The following is a 23,029-nucleotide window of genomic DNA, read 5'->3' on the forward strand; positions in this document are numbered from 1 at the left end:
TGGAACAAAAGGTATGTTAATCAAGAGTAATTGAGAAACCAAAGGGCTATCAGGCCTCTCTGAGCACCATTTGGCCCATTTCATCCTCAATGGTTCCTGCAGGAGAGGGGGGAGAGTTTATCAGAGGTCAGAAGGTGGTTTAATATTGTCAAACTGATTTCATATTAATATAAGTATGTCCAGCAATAATTTTGACCTCCTGCAATCCTGACAGGCATAGGCGTAGTTTGACTGTTTCATTTGGGGGAGGGGGGGGGGGGCAAAGAATGGGCGGAGCATATTAGCATATTCATTTGCATATATACATATGCAAATGAATATGCTAATATGGAGGAAGGAATTGAAATTTACAGGCAAAATATCACAGATACACATTTCAAAAAGCTGACATTTCAATTAATAAATTATGAATAAAATACTTTTATCTACCTTTGTTGTCTGATCATTTAGTTTTTCTATTCGCTTTGGTCCCAGTGTCTTCTGTTTTATGCAGTGTCTTCTTTCCAGTAGGCTTCCTTCTGCTCCCCACCCTCCCAGTCCCATCCATCTCTTGCTCCTTCCCTCTGTTCCCCACCCCTCCCAGTCCCATCCATCTTCTGTTCCTTCCCTCTGCTCACCATCCCTCCGTCCCATCCATCTTCTGCTCCTTCCCTCTGCTGTGCCTGACCTCTCCCAATCCCATCCATCTCCTGGTCCATCCCTCTGCTCCCCACCCCTCCCAGTCCCATCCATCTGTTGCTCCTTCCCTCTGCTCCCCACCCCTCCCAGTCCCATCCATCTCCTGGTCCATCCCTCTGTTCCCCACCCCTCCCAGTCCCAATCCATCTCTTGCTCCTTCCCTCTGCTCACCATCCCTCCGTCCCATCCATCTTCTGTTCCTTCCCTCTGCTCCCCACCCCTCCCAGTTCCATCCATCTTCCTTCTACTGGCCCCCCCCCCCCGTGAGGTCCAAGATCGTGACTCCGTTTACCCCCTCTCTTCCTCCCTCCGGCGCAGGCAACAGTTTTCAGCTTTTTCAGCATTCCTGGCAGCGGTAGCGATGTACACGCTGCCTTCGGTCTGCCCCGGAAGCCTTCTCTTCAAGTTCCTGTTCCCACCTATGCGGGAACAGGAACTTGAAGAGAAGGCTTTGGGCAGAGCCAAAGGCAGCGTGTACATCGCTACCGCTGCCAGGAACGCTGAAAAAGACTGCTGCCTGCGCCGGAGGGAGGGAGGAAGAGAGAGGGGTAGACGGACACGCTCCTCTCCGTCCGCTTGGCTTCCCTGCCCTCTCTGTCTGCGTCCCGCCTTCCTCTGACGTCAGAGGAAGGCGGGACGCAGACAGAGAGGGCAGGGAAGCCAAGCGGATGGAGAGGAGCGCGTGCCTGCATGTTTTTTTTAACTAATGGCGCGGCGGCACCTCGTCGTCGTTTGGGGGGGCATTGCCCCCCTCGCCTCCCCCAGTCTACGCCTATGCTGACAGGTGGTATAGTGGTGTATTAGGGTCTGCCCAGTGTAATATTTATGGTACAGTAAGGTTCTGAGTGTGTTTTTGCACAAGTTTGTGCATAGTGTTTTGCAGTTGAGCGATTGTGGTTAGTTTATGCTTTGAGCAACCACTTTATTCTTTGACATATGATACATATCTAATATCTAAATTTAATAAAAGGTATTAATTGTGACTATTTTTACTTATTTTTTTTCTGTGTGTTGTCAGACAATTATGGATGTAAGCTCCACCACTGGCCCCGCCCCTAACCCCGCCCCCTTTAGCCTCCCCAAACAGTTGGGCCACCGACCACCTATGTCCCCAGGGAAAAAGAAAATAAACCAGGAAAATGTAAAGTTTACAAACCAAACGGAACTGAGAGACAACTCACCGGAAAGTGAAAGCAGAACAGTGCCACACTAAAAAATGGCACCCCCAGGGCATGCTTTTTTTTTTTTATTTTTAAACCTGCATATCCCCCTTCAGGAGACAGGAGCAGCAAGAAGCACTCACTCTGACTAATGAGGCCACGAACTCCACACTGCCTAATCCAAACGTCAATGAGGCTAACAAGAGTCTCTGAGAGCTCGAGAAGGGAGATTGTCCTTAGAGAAACAGCATGAACGCTGCAAAAAAAAAAACAGGCTGGATAAAATCAGAACGAAGACTTGCACTAGGGAGGAATTCCCCGCCCTCTGTGCAACAGCTAAAACTAACAGCAGCACCCCAGAGACAACTCAGAAGGGTGCCTTCCCCTCCCCCCCAATTATCACACTACAGAAAGCAGGTCTTTCATGAAAGAAATTCCAGGGGTACCAAAAACCACTTGCCAAGACTAAAGCAAAGAGCTAAGGTGGCTGCACATATGCACATATAGTAAACTTCTGAAGTTCTCTATCTCTACCTGCTGGTAGAGGAGCATAACCCACTCGTCTCTGGATTGATCTGTGGGATGCTATGGAAATAAGTACTTTTCTTCTGTGTTCATTGAACAAAATCCTGGAGGAGGACCACAATTGGCTAGTAAAGATACATATAAGAATGGAGTGGATATCATACCGTTCACAGAAAAAGTGTTTATAAACAACTTGAAAAACTGAAGGTGGACAAAGCTGTGGGACTGTATGGGATCAATCCCAGGATACTGAGGGAGCTTAGAGAGATTCTGGTGGGTCCTTTTAAAGATTTAATAAATCCTTGGAGATGGAACAGGCTCAGCAGGACTGGAGAAAAGCGGATGTACTCCCTCTTCACAAAAGTGGCGACAGAGAAGAAGTGGGAAACTACAGGCCGGTAAGCCTCACTTTGGTTATTGGAAAAGTAATGGAAGCATTGCTGAAAGAATGTGCTGCTGCGGCTCGGAAAGCGAATAGAATGTTGGGTATTATTAGGAAAGGTATGGAAAACAGGTGTGAGGATGTTATAATGCCGTTATATCGCTCCATGGTGCGACCACACCTTGAGTATTGTGTTCAATTCTGGTCGCCGCATCTCAAGAAAGATATAGTGGAATTGGAAAAGATGCAGCGAAGGGCGACTAAAATGATAGCGGGGATGGGACTACTTCCCTATGAAGAAAGACTAAGGAGGCTAGGGCATTTCAGCTTGGAGAAGAGTCGGCTGAGGGGAGACATGATAGAGATATATAAAATAATGAGTGGAGTGGAACAGGTGGATGTGAATCGTCTGTTCACGCTTTCCAAAAATACTAGCACTAGGGGGCATGTGATGAAACTACAGTGTTGTAAATTTAAAACAAATCGGAGAAAATCTTTCTTCACCCAACACGTAATTAAACTATGGAATTTGTTGCCGGAGAACGTGGTGGAGGTGGTTAGCTTAGCTGAGTTTAAAAAGGGGTTAGACGGTTTCCTAAAGGACAAGTCCATAAACCGCTACTAAATGGACTTGGGAAAATTTCATAATTCTAGGAATAACATGTATAGAATGTTTGTACGTTTGGGAAGCTTGACAGGTGCCCTTGGCCTGGATTGGCTGCTGTCGTGGACAGGATGCTGGTCTCGATGGACCCTTGGTCTTTTCCCAGTGTGGCATTACTTATGTACTTAGAAAGGATAGTGAATTCCTAGAATTCAATAAGTTACAAGATCTGAGGCAACATGGCTTTACCAAAGATAAAACATGCCAAACAAATCTGATTGAATTATTTGACTGGGAGACCAGAGCACTGGCTTCAGGATGAGCACTAGATGTAATATACTTGGATTTCACCAAAGCCTTTGACACGGTCCCTCACAGAAGGCTCTTGAATAAACTTGAAAGGCTGGAGTTAGGACCAAAAGTGGTGAATTGGATTAGAAACTGGTTGACAGACAGATGCCAGAGGGTGATGGTCAATGGAATTCACTTGGAGGAAAGAAATGGAGAGTAGCGGAGTGCCTCAGGGATTGATGCTAGGTCCGATTCTATACAATATATTTGTGAGTGACATTCTCAAAGGATTAAAAAGTAAGGTATGCCTTTTTGCAATGATACCAATATTTTTTAACAGATTGGACACCCCAGAGGGAGTGGAAACATGAAAAGGGATCTGTAAAAGTTAGAAGAATGGTCTAATGGTTCACAATTAAAATTTAATGCAAAAAAGTGCAAAGTGATGCATTTGGGGAGTAGAAACCCAAGGGAGCAGTATGTCCTAGGAGGTGAGAGGCTGATATGCACAGACGGGGAGAGGGGACCTCCTTAAGCAAAAAAACAGTGTGACAAAGCGGTGGCCATAGCCAGGATGATGCTAGGCTGCATCGAGAAGAGTAATCAGCAGAAGAAAGAGGTGTTGATGCCCCTGTACAAGTTGCTGGTGAGGCCCCACCAGGAGTATTGTGTTCAGTTCTGGAGGCCGTACCTTGCTAAGGATGTAAAAAGACTACAAGCGGTCTAGAGGAAGGCAACAAAAACGATAAGAGGCTTGCGCCATAACACGTATGAGAAGAGAATGGAAGACCTACATATGTACAGCCTAGAGGAAAAGGAAAGGAAAAGGAAAATGGGACTTGATATACCACCTTTCTGAGGTTTTTGCGACTACATTCAAAGCGGTTTACATATATTCAGGTACTTATTTTGTACCAGGGGCAATGGAGGGTTAAGTGACTTGCCCAGAGTCACAAGGAGCTGCAGTGGAAATTGAACTTAGTTCCCCAGGATCAAAGTCTACTGCACTAACCACTAGGCCACTCCTCCACTCCAAGGGACAGGGGAGAGATATAACAGACATTTAAATACTTGAAAAGGTATTAATATAGAAACAAACCTTTTCCAGAGAAGGAGAGATGATAAAACTAGAGCATATGAGCTGAGGTTGCGGAGAGTTAGGAGTAATGTCAGGAAATTCTTTTTCACGGAGAGGGTGGTCGATGCCTGGAATGCCCTCCTGAAGGAGGAGGTAGAGACAAAAACAGTGCTGGAATTTAAAAAGGCATGGGATGAACACAGAGGAACTCTATTTAGAAAATAGATGGTAGAAAGCAAAAATAAATAAATGAAAAACAACCCTTAAATGGCTGGAGGTGGATGTGTGAGTGACGCTTGGATGGCTACTCTGACTGTAAAGAACTAAGGTTGCTGCCACGCAGACTGTGTAGGTCTGTGTCTGTATATGGCAATCCGGTTTAGGATAAGCTGGAAAGGGCTTCAAAGGTAACTCCAGTAGCTGGAATCCAGGACTTTGCTGGGCAGACTTTTACGGTCTGAGTCTCGCAAATGACAAGATGGATTTGGACAGGCTGAAGTGGGATTGATGGCAACTCCAGTAGATGAAACAAAAGGATAGAGCCAGGCAGACTTCTACAGTCTATGCTCCAGAAATGCCAAAGAAAGACTCGTGATAAAGTATATGTCACATTCATTGTTGATTTAATCATGACTTGATAATGAAGGTGACTGTTGGGCAGACTGGATGGACCATTCAGGTCTTTATCTGCAGTCACTTACTATGTTACTATGACGATTTCAGTAAAAGCTGCTGACAGAGATGGGCAGTGTGTTTTAGACCAGAATGTTTTCCAATCGACTTGAGCATTTTCTAATCCTAGTTCAGTTTCCTAAATTTTTTCCATAGTGGTAGTAACAAAAACAAAAGGGGATCACTCCGCTGGATTATAACACACAACAACCAAAAAACAGCGGGTATTACAAGTCGATTGTGAATAAATAACAGAGGGGGAGAGGACCTCAGACTAGTGACATTTTTAATCAATTAAGATTATAATCATGTAGTCAAAGGTATATAATCACTGGTCCTCTACCAACCTCCTCCCTCGATGTTCGTTTGTGCGCTTCTAATATTTATTAGTGCTGAACTTCTCCAACATATTCAATAAACAACAAACACCACAGCTACTTAGCTCATTACTGCTCCAACCAGGGGCTCCCCAATGGTCCTGTTTCACCACATGGGGCTTCATCAGGGGAAGAGCACCCCACAAAGCTGGACTGTGGTAAATATCCAACAAGCCTGTAAAGCTGCCAACGAAATGTGTTGTTTATTGAATATGTTGGAGAAGTTCAGCACTAATAAATATTAGAAGCGCACAAACGAACATTGAGGGAGGAGGTTGGTAGAGGACCAGTGATTATATACCTGTGACTACATGATTATAATCTTAATTGATTAAAATTGTCACTAGTCTGAGGTCCTCTCCCCCTCTGTTATTTATTCACAATCGACTTGTAATACCCGCTGTTTTCCATAGTGGTAGTGGCATTTTTATCTGAATGTTGTAGTAATTTGCATACCTTAGAAGCAGACTTGGGTTCTGATAAAAGATGTTGACTAAGTTGAGATATTTCCTGTTTCCAAGATTGGCCAACTCAGGTCACTTTCCTTAAAAAAGGCAACTCATGGAGTCAGCGGGGCAAGAACTGGTACAGGAAGGCACTTTTCTACAGGTGTGGTTTAGATGCCCAAGACTGCAGCTGGATCTGCAAAATCTTACCTTTGTACAGGTCTAAGCCCTATTGGGGTTCCGAAGGGGAAGCCAGGATGGGCAACAGAACTGAGGAATGGAGACTGTTTACCATTTTCATCTGCGACCCTTGAAGCTATTTGGCAAGCAATAAAGAATCGGGCAAGAATCAGGACCAAACTATGAGGAAAAGGTTTAACCAAGTAGAAAAGGATATAGAGGTCATAACTACTAGAAGGTCAGCTTTAGAGACTGGTACTGGTAGAACATCAAGCACCATATTAGAAGATCTGGGAAAGAAAGCAGATGACATTCAAAGGTTGCAAAATAGGATAGCTCAGATTTTATGATACTGCATTGGAAACATGAACAAATGGAAGATAGTATGAACAGGTTCAACTTAAAATTCTTGAATTTTCCACAAGTAACCCATATGACATGAAGGGATCTTTTTTAGAAATATTAGGCTGATGAATTAAAGATTCCGACAGAGGCCTTCCCTCCCTTGAATAGATTGTATTACCATTTAAAAGACGGCAAATTGCAGACCAGGGAGTGGATGGTGGAAATACAGTATTTTCACCTGAAAGAACATTGTTGACATTTTAGAGACCTCCGCAAAACTGGTAGAAGATCAAGCAACACTACTTGTGTCTTTTGCCATTCATATTGATAGGAATCATATACTGAGTTTATTCTTTTAAAATAGGTCTGAATTGTTCTTAGGAAAAAAAGTTTGACATTTTCCCAATCTAGTTTTAAGCAATAGAGTTCTTCAGAATAATGGAGTATTCTTTTTGATATTCCCTGTTAAATGTTTGGCGAAATTTAGAAATGTTAGATATATTTTCTATGATCTCAAGTACTACAAGCATTTCTGGATAATAACTTTCCTCTCTAAATTGTTACTACAATTCACCAGGGCTCTGGGGCTACTTAAAAGCAGGCTATATAATAACCACTGAGCTGAAAGTGAGAGGCAAAGAAATTGAAAGCCTTGTTACAAAACTGAAGATAGAGATGTCCGATTTTGATATGGACTATGAATTGAAAACCATGATGGATTAACTACGGTTTAGACTGTTGGAATTTTAATCTGAGCTCCGTGGAGAAAGTAAGAAGAGGAATTACGGCAGCGGGTGCAGGTTTAACGCTGCTAAAACTAGTAAGAAGAGGAAGTACGGCAGCTGGTGTATGTGTAACGCTGCTAAAACTTTCTATATTCAACCAGAGGATGGATCTCCACGTGAGAATCTAACAGTATTTGTTTTCTTTAACTGTTAGTTTTTCCCTGGTTTCAAAAATTTTAGTGATGTTGGAGTATGAGTAAAGTATGTATGGTGTTGAGTATCTAATTTTAGATGTGTTCTGTGATGTGTGTTAATAAAGTAAAATAATTATTGTACACAGATTTTTTGAATATTAATAAAAAAAAATTTGTGAATATTGTATTAATGCCCATATTTCCTTGATTCTTAGTTATTATATAACCACATCTGAAGGTGTTCTTGTTTATTAAGATTGAGAATTCTTCCTCTTTTTTCTTTCTTTTATTGTTCCTAAGATTCTGGGGTCCTTTCTTTTTGGGAGCTAGGGGGCAGAGATCAATGCTGTAATAAATTTCTGTTTAATATTTAATGTTCTTTTGTGAAATGTTTGTTTCTATGTACATTGTTGGCCCTGTTTTCTGTGACAAGTAATTACTTGGAATTGCATGTGAATAAAATAAAAAACCTTGCCCCACAAAATAATTGTAGTTTCTCTCCATCGAAACCACTTAAAAAATAAATGGGCCCTTTTACTAAAGCTTAGCATGCACTAATGGAATTGGCGCGAGCTAAACACAGAGCATCTCATGTTGTACATATGGACTTCTCAACATTTAGCACATGCTAAGCCTTAGTAAAGGGGACACAAACTTTGTTGAGCCAGCTTAGTGGCAGGAGGACCTGCGCTCACTTCCTCAGTCAGGTCATCTGCTCTCTGAGTTAGTGTGCACTGGGGATGTTGCAGAAGCAGGATTCACAACCCCTGAGGTGGGAGGAAGTCTGTCATTATGCAGTAGGGACATCTGTGACCAGATTCTCATGATTGTAGAGTTCACTCAATAAATGAAAAAGCTGGTAGGGGTATATAAAACAGAGGACTGAGAAGTTACAAATGAAGGCTGACCAAAGTGGCCAGAGAAAAGTGAACAAAAATGGTCATTGGGAGAGAATGTATTTTTGGACACCATCTGCTAAGTGCATGATGAATCCCCAAAACCCTACTTAGGCTGTAAAACAACAGATAATGTCACAGAAGTTTTCTTCCACAAGATGTCTCTCTTTCCCAAAATTCTTCTTTTCAAATAGTTGCTGAACAAGTCATCAAGAACCTATTTTTAAATCACTGCAAATGAACAATTTACCTTGCAATGCATAGGACATGGTGCTCACTCGCTTTACCATGTTCACCTTGTCCTGAGGTGTGATTTTACTTGTGGCAACCAATTTATCACTCTCCTTCACTTTTTCTATTGCTGCCTGTAATGGAAAAAAAACCCCACTGTAATGCTTGACTTCTCTAAACAAAGTTACCAGATATCACTTTTACTGTTAAAGATCTTAACACAAATACAAGAGAGGAACCAAACTCAGTGCAAAATTGAGGGAAAATATATAAAGCCAATCATCAATGATGCCACAGTAAAACATATCCATGCATCAATTTTAAGCTATTAGGTAAAATATTACCAAATGTGCTCATAGTTTGAAATGGACCATCACAGACCAAACAGGTTAATTGCAAATCTACGAGTAATTATTTAATCACGGCACACTTGGGGGCCCTTTTACAAAGCGTCGGTTAAGCCCAACCCAGGCTTACCGCATACTATCCTCGAACTACCGCCGGCTCAACTTGGCTGCCGGTGATAGTTCCGGCTTGAGCGTGCGCCATTTCCAGTGTGCCAAAAAATATTTTTTTATGTAATAGTTAAGTGCTAACCGGTAGTAATCGGGCATCATTACCACAGGAGCCCCTACCGCCACCTCAAATGGAAGTGCTCTCCCCCCGCATGGCCACGTGATAACAGTACTCAATGCATGGCCAATTTTTTTTTTAGGGGCTTTTTACCTGCTGCAGTAAAAAGGACCCTAGTGTGCAGGAAAATGGCCCCCCATCACTTCCACAGGGCCTTTTTCCCTGCAGCTTAGTAAAAAGGACCCCTTAGCTACCACTGGCACATGCCCATTACCAAACTAAACTTTTTTTCAGAACTTTTTAAAAACATTTTTAAAATAATTCAATGAAGAATCTTACCTTATTGGAGCTGATTATCCAGGGCAACCTTAATGGGTCTCAACATGGACCATGTTTTGCTGCAGCTGTTTCAAGGAGCCCACACTGATAACAAGCTGAAGCTGTTCAGTATGATTTAGATGTTTCATGAAGTCTCTTCCATTTTAATTCAAAAACTGTGATGGTGGTTTTTTAATTAAAATAGAAGAGACTGCATGAGAGAACTAAATTACACCAAACAGTTTCAGCTTGTTATCAGTGTGAGCTCCTTGAAACAGCTGCAGTGAAACATGGTCCATGTCAGAACCCATGCAAGGATGCCCTGGCTAATAAGCTGTCAACTTCAATAAGATAAGTGTCTCCACTGAATTTTTCTGTGCTCATGACTGCAGAATTTGGTAATGGGCATGTGGGCGTGTCACAGTGTTAACTAAGTGTGTAATGATTAAATAATTACTGTATGGACAAGCAATTGTCCTGTTTCGTCTGTGATAGTCCATTTCAAATTATGAGCACATTTGGTAATATTTTTTACCTAATAGCCTAAAATTGACACACACATGTTTTACTGTGGGATCACTGATGAGTGAAGCTCTAAATATGTCAGAAGACATGCAAATTAAAATTAGTTTCTGCCCATCTACTCTTCCACTGTTAAATGAAAAGTGAGTTCACAAAATATTTAACTGCTGAACAAAAGGTTTTCTGCTAATAATTAATATATTTTTCAATTCATGTTATAAAAATGCAACTGACATCTGAAGAAAAGACCCATATGGAAAGGTAATTAAATTTGTCTGTCGAATAAAAAGCATCACATACAAAGAAATTCAGTTTTCTCCTAAACCAATGGAGCTGCTAGAATACTAACACAAAAATGTGGTAAAATTTATCAAGTTCTGCTTCAATATGATGGTAGCAAGAAAATGTGCAGATAAACTCAGTAGAAACACTGGATGATACGTGTGGCAGCAACATGTATTCCTCCACACGCGTAGTAAGATAGCAATGCTCTCCTTCGATAATGGACTCCAATATCAAAGGACAGTATTACTATCTTACTACGCATGTGGAGGAATACATATTGCTGCCACACGTATCATCCAGTATTTCTACTGAGTTTATCTGCCTGCGTCAGGGGTCAAGATGGTAGCAAGAAAAATGTGCACTGTGCACCGAAACACGGCCCGTGTCGGGCCTTTTTTGAAGACTGTTCTCTTAAAGTGTACGATTAAAGAATTGTGCCCCTTTTTTTGAGGCCCCTGGTGTTTTTTTTGTTGTTTGGACTTAAAGGAAGTCCAATTTTGTACTTTGCTCCCTCTCTCTGCTGTACAATAGTTGGTGCAGTGCCAAGACTTGCAAGTGTGTGTTCCGACTGTGGAATGTTTGGATGCTGCTGTTTTGGTAGTTATACGGCCATTTTTTGGTCTAATGAACTTATTTGTCTTTGTGCTATCCATTGCAGTGAATTGGTTTTTGATTTCTGACACAGTACTGCACTGAGTCTGTGGTACATTTTAATAAACATTAGCCCTTGTGTTGCAATCAGATCAGTCTTCCCCTTTTCTGTTTTGTTGTTCACAACTGTAGTAACATATGACTTAGCCAGAACTTTAGCAATATTTACAAGTCACCAGATTTGTGGCACGTTTCTCATGGATAACCAAAAAGATTTTTCATCATGTATTTATACAGATATTAATGCTTCCTATAAAGGACCAGAAAAGAACAAGCATAGTAAGATTTTAAAATTTCACCACTTTTCACTTTGTTGCTATTTACTTGCAACATTTTCCTACTATGCCTTTCTTTGAAGTTGGAATACACTCTACTTGAAAATTACACATTATGAGGCAATGAAAGCTCTTTTCCCTATCATGAAGGAACAGGAGAGAATGATTACAAGCCCAAAGCAAGATCACTCCAGAAAAACAGGCTTAAGAAAAAAAAAAAAAAAGGTCTAGTCTCTGTGGCCAGTCCCACAATTTGTTCATCAGGCCATCTTCCCAAATACTCACGATTAAGAAATTCATTTCATTACACAGAATCCTGGAATGCTACACACACAAACAAAAACCCAATGTAAAGCTATGGGCTTGTTCATACTCAAGTCCAATTAAGCTTTAGAAGAGGAGTTTATATTTATGATAATACAAACAGTAAAATCTCTTTATGCGAAAGATATTGTCCAGCTATATGTTGATAAAGCTACTAACAATTAATTACAGACAACAGAAACATTATATACTACTGTTGCATCAGATAAGAGACTCCTGAAGCAGACCTTCTGGCCAAAGCACAGGCCCGTATTGAGTCTGTGGATATGAATAAAAGACTCTTACTTTTTGAGTATCGTCTGTGTGATCTTTGTCTCCTTTGCTGTGGTTGTGTGCCGTTGCTGCTTGTGAGGGATTTCCTCTTTTTTGGTTAGTTAGTACAAATCAGACACAGAAATGTGGTGTTTACACAAAAATCTGAAGTTTGCATTTTGCAGTATCTGGACCCTAATGTGGTATCTCAGTTGCCAGAAATGCTGACCTTCTCCAATAGCTGGTAGCTACAGAAGGACAGCAGGCTTTGCTGTTTTTTTGGCTCCATCCAAAAACTGCAGACACACTGTGCTGCCTCAGCTACCAGCAACAAATGGAAGTCAATGGTGCTTGTACTTGCAGTCCCCACTCCGCTCAGAACCTTGCAAAATAAAACCCCCAATTTTCATAAGTCACCGATATCATCACCTCCACCATAAATTTATCTACAACCCATAAACTTTCAAATAAGCTTACCTTGTGAGTTCCAATAATGTCAGGGAAGCAACCTAGAAACCCCTTATATTCATGATTGGTTTCCATCAGAAAATGAAGATCTTTCTTTGGCTAATAATAAAAGAAAGGGTACATTAGTACTGAGTGCTAAAGTGTCTCACATGAGCAATACACATTCAGGCTGTTCAGCAACATAGATCCATAAAGAAAGATTTCTAATGAACAGGCTGACAAATTAGGAGGATATTAAATGCATCTGCAAAACAAACATAGCTCAGACTGGGCTGTGACACCTAATGGAATATTATTTCTTGTATTGTTAAATATAATTTATCATGCATTTGTTTCCCCATTACCACCTCTCATCAGGATTCTCTCCCTTCTCTTCCTGTCATAGGTCTTGAGGCTCTTTGCTCCTCATCAATCCCTTATCTATGCATATTCATAATTTTAAGGACACTGTGGATGCCCTAGTGGTGTGGTATGGTATTACAGCTCTTTTGATGGAACTCCTCTCATATGAGGAAAGGCTAAAGAGGTTAGGGCTCTTCAGCTTAGAAAAGAGACGGGAGATATGATTGAGGTTGACAAAATCCTGAGTAGTGTTGAACGAGTAAAAGTAAATCGATTTTTTACTCATTCCAAAAGTACCAAGACTAGGGGACACTCAAGGAAGTTGCATAGAAATACTTTTAAAACAAATAGGAGGAAATATTTTTTCACTCAACAAATAGTTAAGCTCTGGCGCTCTTTGCCGGAGGTGGTAGTAACAGCAGTTAGCATATCTGGGTTTCAAAAAAGATTTGGACAAATTCCTGGAGGAAATGTCCATAGTCTGCTATTGAGACAGACATGGAAAGCAACTGCTTGCCTTGGGATTTGTAGTATGGAGTGTTGCCATGATCTGGGTTTCTGCCAGGTTCTTGTCACCTGGCTTGGCCACTGATTGGAAAACAGAATACTGGGCTAGATGGACCATTGGTCTGACCTTGTATGGCTACTCTTACGTTTTTATGTTGATGGAATTTTTGTCATGGCTTTTGGGTTTTCCTTATAAATCGGCACTACGTAGGTAATTCACAAGAAAAAAATAATATTGTTATTTAAAATACTGTATTGCACAAGAATATTTTAATAAATACTTTAAAAATGTTAAAATGCTTAAAATACAAATATAATTTAACTTTTAAATATTTAGATTAAAAATATGCAGCTTCATTAAAATCAGGTAAACTGCAAGGTGTTAAAATGCACACTTTGGTTTAGAGTGCAGTGTTGGGTTTGTTTGGTTTTTTTTTAAGTGCAGACTGTACAACAATTCTAATACAGATAACGTTTTAACAGTTTCAATTAATGTTCTTCTTTGAATTATGAAAAGCAGGATTTACTTCTGACAATTCAACAAGTCACTTCCAATCAGATAAGTACAGTGCACTCCATTTAAGTGCACGTCGGATAAGCGCATGCTCTGTTTAACTGCATGCCGTACTTTGGTCCCGTTTTTGGCACCATCAATTTCTATGGTAACAAACTTTGGTTTAGCGCACCACTGATAAGTGCAAGATTCGCTTATATGCTTGGTTTAAGACCGCTCCTCTGCAGGAAAGACTCCTCATAAGCGCACGCACGGAATATGGAAGCTGATTGGCGCGTGACAAAGGGGCGGTAAATTTGAAATCTCGTTGGTTAACTGCCACAGGCAGAATAAGCGAAACTCCACCCCACGCGCTATCCAAGTCCCAACATAGAATGTAGTTTTCCTTAGGCGTGTAGATGCGGATGCCACTTATGACTTCAAAGGACTTTGGCCTTACTTGTGTGGCACACCTTCAAAGGTGTGCCACTTCCAATGGCTTGTCATCTGTCTTTACAATTACCTGTAAAGAAGAAATACCCTATCTCCCTCATTCTTATTCAGAAGTCCATTCCCTATATATATGGGTATGAAGTCACTGTGGGCATTTAACTAACATTAAAATAAAATGAAGTCACTGTTCAGGATTCGGGTCACCTCTGTTCAAGAGCTGCTCTCACTCAAACACAATCTCTCTTAAAAATGCATCTCATGGCACTTACTCCAGAATTGACTACCTTTTGGGATCTAAGGACAGCTGCAAAAATACATGATATCTCAGTTTCCGATCATACTGCCATATCTTGTGACTTCGCTTGGACAGCCAGTAAGCCTAACTCATCTCTATGGAGACTCAATGTTACTCTGTTGTCAGAGGCTGTATTTTTACAGCATAGCTCCCGCAAGATGGTTGAGTTTTTTAATGTCAATAAAGACACTGTACCCTCTTTTATAGTAGTTTGGGAAGCGTTTAAATCCTGGCTTAGGGGGGAAATAATCAGCTACTCATCTCATATCCGCAAAGTCAACAGAGCTAAACTTACTGATTTGGAAGAGGAAATTCATCAGCGTGAAGCGTCACTTTACACCTTATCATCAGCAGCTGCAGTCGCTCAAGTTACAGTACAACTCTCTGCTACCCAATATACCTAATGCGATAACCTTTAAACAAAGTGCTGTATATTATTCGGATGCAAATAAAGCTGGTAAACTGCTTGCAACTTATTTGAAGGGCAGGAAGACTAGTCAGAGGATTGCAATGGTTAAATCCCCAACAGGGTTATCACTAACCTCCTCTTCTCAAATTCTAGAGGCTTTTGAATCCTTCTTCAGGTCCCTGTACTCTTCAGATTCTGTAGCTCAGGATAATGATGTTCATCGTTTTCTATCAGCATTACAATTACCACGTGTTTCGGACAGTCACATCAGGCAGCTCAGCAAACCTATCTCCCTTGATGAAATAAATTCTGCAATTAATAAACTACCTTTGGGTAAAGCGCCAGGACCAGATGACATCCCCACGGAATTTTATATGGTTTTCTCTTCCACTATATCAACACATCTGCTGACTTATTTCCACACGTTGCTAGAGTCTACTTCTTCGGGGCACTTTCTGGATGCCAACATAATAGTGCTGCCCAAGCCCAACAGAGACGCAACCTTTGTACAGAACTACAGACCAAATTCACTGTTAAATACTGACCATAAAATTTATGCAAAGATTTTGTGCTGCAGAATTGAGAACATTATTCCATCTCTTGTACACAGGAATCAGGTTGGTTTTGTTAAGTCCAGAAGTGGTGCTGATAACGCCAGATTGCTTTGTCATGTAATACACTTTGCTCAGTCAAAGGACTATCCCGTGCTGTCTGTTTCCCTTGATGCGGAGAAGGCCTTTAACCGGGGAGAATGGAAATATCTGTTTATTGTTCTTAAGCAATTTGATTTCCCTGATCCATATATTCATATGGTGTGAACCTCTCCTAGTGGCAATCCGTCAATCCGCTGATATTGCTGGTATCCATCTGGGCTCGAAAGAGTTCAAGCTCTCAGCATATGCGGATGAAATCGTGTTATATCTCACCAACCCTCAGTCATCCTTGAAAGTCCTCTTTAACCTCATATCTAGGTTCTCGAAAATTTCAGGTTACAAAGTTAATTGGGATAAAACGGAAATGATGCCTTTGAATGACATCTGTACTCCTTTTACTGCTTCTGAGTTGCCCTGCAAATGGATATCCTCTTTTATAAAGTATCTCTGTGTCTTCTTTGATAGAGACCTCACCCACACCATTAAAATTAACTCTGACAAAGTAATCTCACAGGTTGAAGCCTCACTGGTGTCCTGGTCCCCATTAAACCTCACTTGGTGGGGACGGCTAGATACTATTAAAATGATGGTAGTCCTTAAAATCACGTTGAGCATGATCCCTCCTTCTCTTTCCTTGTGCCTTTTATAGGCGGCTAGAAAAGATGCTCACCAACTTTTTATGGAATCTTAGATTGCCCAGGATCTCTCTGAGCAAACTTAAGCTCCCAAAAGGCCATGGTGGTGTGAAATTTCTTTATCTCCTGCTTTATCATAAAGCCTTCATTATGCGGCAGGGCATGGAATGGATTTCCCCTATAAATGTTGCCTCCCCGCCCAGATGGTTAACCTTTGAACAGGCCCTTATTGACCCGTTACAGCATTCCCATATCATTGGCATGTGCCTCCCCAAGAGCATTGTGTCTAATCTGTTCATTCACACCACCTATAAATTAATGGTATCCTTAGATAAATTAATGGATATCCCTTGGTCTGCTACGCCACTCACCCCTATATGGAATAATCTTAACTTTAAAATTGGCAATAAACAAGTTTCGTGGTCTCAGTAGCAGCGTATAGGGATTTGGGCCTTAAAAGATATGATCCATATGAGTAGGCAGACATGGAAAACCTTCTCAGAGATGAAATCAGAATTTGCACTGACACCCAATTTTACCAATGGCTTCAGGTTAGCTCCATGGTAAAAAAGAAATCCAATGATAGGTTAAACGCCCAGTTCCTGACCCAAACTCCAGAGCTTATTGATTTACTCTAAAGCTTCAGCACATTGGTCACTCTGCTTCCCACATTTACAAGTACCTTCTTAGCAACTCCCGCACTAAATGTACTGGTTTACGTAGATGCTGGGAGGAAGACATACAACAACGTATATCTGATAAGCAGTGGGAGCAGCTTTGGAAGTCCCTTTTCCGGTGCTCTAACTCTTCTAATACTATAAAGTCTATGTATTTCTTTATGCATAGATCTCTTTGGACGCCATATAAGTTGCATGTTATCAATTCCTCTAACTCTAGATTATGCTGGTCTTGCCAGTCTCAAGTGGGTTCTGTAAAGCATCTAACCTTTGATTGTGTGTGCCTTCGTAAGTACTGGCTAGAAATCTGGTCACAATTGGTAGACATTTTTCACCTTCCTGGCTCACTCACTTATCAGGTTGTGATTCTCAGGGATCAGTATTATAAGAGTCTGTTGACTCCTGGTGAAGGGGCTCTTGTTAGTACCATGGTTTCTTTGGCATTGAAGGTAATCTTCTCCCACTGGAAGTCTTTACATCAGGCTACCTACCAGGAATGGTGGAACCTAGTGCTCCAAATTTACAAATTTGAATCACACCTTGCAAAGAAATCTTCTCGTTTTGCTTCATATAGGGAAAAATGGCTACCACTTGTCTCTTATTTTGATACGGTACAGAGATAAGTACTAAATTTGATGTATTTTATGACATATGCATGCTTTATACTTTGATTTGTACCCTCCAGCCCCCTCCCCTTTCCCTCTTCTTGTCCTCTTTCCTCCATCTTTGTTTTCACTTAATTTGATTCTAGATATAGATTGCTACTTCTTAAATGTGAGCGCCAGTGTTGCCATACTTTGTAAAATATTGCTTGTTGTTATGTTGTGAGCTCTTGCTTATGTTTGTACTGAAAACCAATAAAAGAAATATTTAAATAAATAGATGATGAAATGGAAAAAAAATGCATTGAGCCTGCCATGAGTGGGAAAGCACGGGGTACAAATGTAACAAAAATAAAATAAATAAATAACACAGGGCCTCAACTTTTCAAGTCAGTTTTAACTAAATTACCAGTTCCTGAAAGAAACTGCTTCATTTTAGTCTCAGGCTACTCAGACAGCTAAGGTACTTACCTCTAGCAGGTGTTCTCCGAGGACAGCAGGCTTATTAATTCTCACAAGTGGGTGATGCCAACCTCCGTCGCCTGGTCCGGAACTTAGAATGACTATAAGTAGAGCTTTGTGGAGCATGACACGCTCCACCGCACATGCACTCGTACCTTCCTTCCCACCATGAGAACGCGGTCTCCACAGCAAACATAAAGTAAAAATAAAAAGGAAACAACTCCAAAGGGAGGTGGGAGGGATTTTGAGAGGGATTGCTGACCTCGGAGAACACCTGCTATAGGTAAGTACCTTAGCTTTCTCTGAGGACAAGCAGGCTTAATTCTCACAAGGGGGGAATCCCTAGCATCCAGGCTCACCAAAAACAACAAACTATGGTCAATTGGGCCTCACAACGGCAAGGACATAACACAGATTAACCTAAAACTATATACAATCTGAATGAGAGTGCAGCCTGGAACAGAATAAAATGGGCCTAAGAGGGTAGAGTTGGATTCTAGACCCTCAATAGATTCTGCAACACTGTCTGCCTCAACTAACTGTCCTGTTGGGTATCCTGCTCAATGCAATAGTGAGATGTGAATGTGTGGCCTGAAGACCATGTAGCAGCTTTGCAAATTTCTTCAATGGAGGCTGACCTCAAGTGGACTACCAATGCATCCATGGCTCTGACAACGTGAGCCCTGATATGACCCTCTAGGGCCAGCCCAGCCTGGGCATAAATGAAGGAAATGCAATCTGCCAGCTAACTAGAAATGGTTTATTTCCCTGGTGACCCCCATCCTGTTGAGATTGAAAGAAACAAAAGGTTGGGCGGACTGTCTGTGGGGCATGGTCCGCTCCATGTAGTAAACTAACGCTCTCTTGCAATCCAAGGTGTGCAAGCTGCTTTTGCCAGGATGAGCACGAGGTCAGGGAAAGAATACTGGCAAAACAAATCGACTGGCTCACATGAAATTCTGACACCACCTTCGGCAGAAACTTAGGGTGCGTGTGGAGGACTACTCTACTGTGATGAACTGAAGATCACTGACTCTATGAGCTGAAGTAACAGCCACCAAGAAAACTACCTTCTAGGTCAAGTACTTCAGATGGCAGGAATGCAGTGGCTCAAGAGGAGCTTTCACCAGATGGGTGAGAACGACGCTGAGATCCCATGACACTGGTGGAAGTTCAACAGGGTCTTTTAGAAAAGCAAACCTCTCATGAAGTGAACTACTAGAGGCTGTCCAGAGATGGGCTTACCTTCTACACATTGATAAACACCAATTGCACTAAGGTGAACCCTTACAGAATTGATCTTTAGACCAGGCTCTGATAGATATAGAAAGTATTCAAAGCAGGGCTGTGTAGAGCAAGCAAGGGGATCTGGGGCCTTGTTCTCACACCAGATGGAAAACTTCCTCCATTTGAAAGAATAACATCTTTAAGTGGAGTCTTTTCTGGAAGCTAGCAACATCTGGGAGACACCCTCTGAAAGACCTAAGGAAGTGAATTTAACTCTTTCTAGTTAATATTTTTTGTAATACACTTTGAATTGCTGAGATAAAAGTGGAATAAATAAGCCACCGAACAGAATAGAATAGTACTACTTAATAGCTTCACTGCATCCCCCTAGTCCTTGTATTTTTAGAAAGAATACTTTGTTACAAAGTGGAAACTCAGCAATGCTCAATATGAAATGGAATTCCCAATTTTCTGTACATGGGTCTTGAGTTATGTAAATACAAATTTTTCTTGACCAGCTGAAACAAATATAAAAATAAAGCTCTGACCTGTTCAGCTACTAGGCTAGCTATTTCTTCATAAGTTTTTCCAGCTTCTGTTATAGCATTGTTGAGGTCCGATTCACCTGCAAACAGTACAAAACAGCATATAACCACTGGAATGGCACAGTATGCTACCAAATAATTGGGTCTTCAATATACCCATGCTCGACATATTGTTTGACTTAAAAAAAAAAATAAAAAAACAACCAAGCAAACACCAAGACCAAAAATGAAGTTAACTTCAGAAAGCGTGGCAGATTTTATTTATTTATTTGTTGCATTTGTATCCCACATTTTCCCACCTTTTTGCGGTCTCAAAGTGGCTTACAATACATCATGATTAATGAGAATACATGAGAAAGTATACATTTAGTAATAACAGAAGAATTTTGGGTAATATGATAATGATAGAACATGGTATTATTTAACAATCAAGCGTAGTAATAGAAATTTAAGAAATGTATGAGAATCATAAAGAAATTGTACATTTTATAATGGTAGAAGATCTTGGGTATTATGATAATGAAGGACACGATAGTAGTTTGGCAGCAAATATTGTAGGGGCAATTCTGGCTGTGTGTACATAAATTCATATTTGTTGATCATTGCTGTATGCCTTGTTGAAGAGATTAGTCTTCAGTAGACTTCGGAAGTTGGCTTGTTCATAGGTCGTTTTTAGGTTTTGCGGTAACGCATTCCAGAATTGTGTGCTCAGGTAGGAAAAGGTTGACGCATGCGTTAGTTTGTACTTAAGACCTTTACAATTTGGGAAGTGAAGATTAAGGAATGTATGGGATGATTTTTTTTTTTTAGCATTCCTGTAATATTATCCTAACAAAATCACTGAATGGTAGTTCCAAGATCTGAGGGAGTATGCAAATTGTAATGTACTTCCTATTGATTCACTCACAAATTCAAAAATAGCAGTACCAGAAGACAGGATTTGGTCTCAATTTACCATTTTAACAGATTAAGTTAATGCTTTATTAAGAAAATATGCCAAATCTTAGATGTGCGCCTTTGTCTGTTAAAGAACAATACCAACTTTTTTCTCAAAACCTTGACTGAATAGCTAAATTCTGAACTAGTACTTTTCCAATTTCCAATATAGTGTTGACTATTGTGAAAAATAAGAAACTCCTTACCCTATTTACTAAGCAGCGCTAGCAGCTGGTGGTGCACTAATGTCGACACAGCCCATTCACTTTGAATGGGCTGTGTCAGGACTGACATGCAGCTTAGTGAACAGGGGGGTTAGTTCGTTAGATGTCACAAATTATAGACCAGTCACATCTATCCCTTTACTGATTAAGATTATGGAAGACTAGGTGACATCCCATTTGGCCAACTATCTGGAAAATTTTGACATTTTAAATCCTGCTCAATCTGGATTTAGGAAAGGATTTTAATACAGAGACAATAGTGGACTCTTTGATTCCATCTGCTAAGTCATTATTAAGTCAGGGACGTCGAGCCATTTTGGTTCAATTTGATCTTTAGTGCATTTGATCTTGTCGACCATGGGATACTGCTTCAGATTCTAAGTGATATTGGAATTACATGTCCTGTGTTTGATTGGTTTGAGGTATTTTCTTTTTAATCAGAACATACAGGGTAAAAGTTCAAGGCTACAGTCTGGCCCATAGAGAGTAGACTGTGGTGTCCCACAAGGTTTACCACTTTCCCCAATTTTGTTCAATCCTATGATGCAATCCTTGGGTGTTGAACTCGACAGCATCAATGTTTCTTGCTATATATATGTGAACAATCTCAGAGCTATTCTTCCTCTACCATAAAATAATGTTAATGATTTGTCAGGTAGCAAACTATGCCTGTCTATAGTCGAGAAATGGGTATTATTATTATTATTTATTGCATTTGTATCCCACATTTTCCCACCTATTTGCAGGCTCAATGTGGCTTACAGAGTATTGTTATGACAAAGTCATTCCATGATATCAGATACAGTTATTAATGTACAAAGATTAAGTAAGGGAAGAGAGAAGGAAGGTGTTAGGCAGGATATAAGGTATAGAAGGTGGACTTTAATAACTGGGTGGATTGGTGAGGTAGTTTTGTAAGGCTATGAATGAGTTCTCTTTGTAGGCTTTGTTGAAGAGAAGTGTATCAACTTATAGACTGAAATTAAAGATAAAACATTTCTTTGGATAGGTCAACCAGTGGAGGTATTAATAAATCCAACTTTTGTGTTCGATGGTATCGACTATGAATTTGAATCTTCAGTTCAAGTATTAGTTCAAGTAGACAGCCTATCTAGTATGGAAAAGATAGGATAATCTATTAATATAAAGGTCTTAGTACTTAGGAAATTAAGAAATATCAGAAAATTCTATAACCCCTCCATTTTTTGTCTCTTAGTCCAAATCCTTAATGGATTATTGTAACATAGCATATTTAGGATGTTCTACATTTCTTATAAGAAACTGCAGACTGTGCAAAATACTGTTCAGTTGATTTATACAGTTTCAAAATTTGATAGCGTAAACTCAACTTATTGTAAACTTCATTGGTTACCAGTTATGGCTTGAATTCAATTTAAACATTGTGCAAGGATTCATAAAGTTTTGTATAGTCATGCTCCATTTTATATGTTGACATATATACAATTATAATAAGGTATGAGGGTCTACTCTTTCCAGAATCTGCTTTTGCTCAAATTATTAGTGTTAAAAATGTGAAACTTTTTAAACAGTTAACCCATTCCTTACATTATCAAGCCCCATCAATATTTTATTTATTAGGATTTACGATTTATTATTTATATTTTTATGGAATTATTTGCCCAGATATTAGGATGATTAATGTCTATATGATGTTTAGGATTGTTATTCAAGAAGTCTGTATGGACTGTACGGGTCTTTACCTGCTGTCATTTACCGTGTTCGAACTTTCTGACCAAATCGGCTGCCACGTCTGGTACTCTGCTTAAGGCAGTAGTGAGATGTGAATGTATGACTGAAACCACACTACAGGTCTAAAATCCTCTTCAATAGAGGCTGATCTCAACTGGGATATCGACACCACCATGGCTCAGACATTGTGAGCCATAACACGCCATTTTGAGTCGGCCAACATGGGCATAAGTGAAAGAGATGCAGTCTGCTAGCCAACTGGACAAAGTGTGCTTACCAATGGTTGCCCTCATCCTGTTTAGGTCAAAAGAAACAAAAAGCTGGGTGGACTGTCTATGGGTTTTAGTCCACTCCAGGCAGATGGCCAAAGTTCGCTTGCAGTTGTCGGTGTTGAATTGGAAACAGTG

General features: G+C 40.5%; 1 protein-coding gene across 1 annotated transcript in view; it reads right to left on the bottom strand.

Annotated features, from left to right (window-relative positions):
- The window catches only part of SNX9 (sorting nexin 9), a 378,115-nt gene that overhangs the window by 33,525 nt on the left and 321,561 nt on the right, over positions 1-23,029 (bottom strand). The window contains 3 exon segments of the mRNA XM_030198382.1: positions 8,804-8,918; positions 12,462-12,551; positions 19,756-19,832. Coding sequence (XP_030054242.1) covers positions 8,804-8,918; positions 12,462-12,551; positions 19,756-19,832 — 282 coding nt within the window.

Source organism: Microcaecilia unicolor, chromosome 3 (assembly GCF_901765095.1).
Source record: "Microcaecilia unicolor chromosome 3, aMicUni1.1, whole genome shotgun sequence".
Classification (NCBI taxonomy): Eukaryota; Metazoa; Chordata; class Amphibia; order Gymnophiona; family Siphonopidae; genus Microcaecilia; species Microcaecilia unicolor.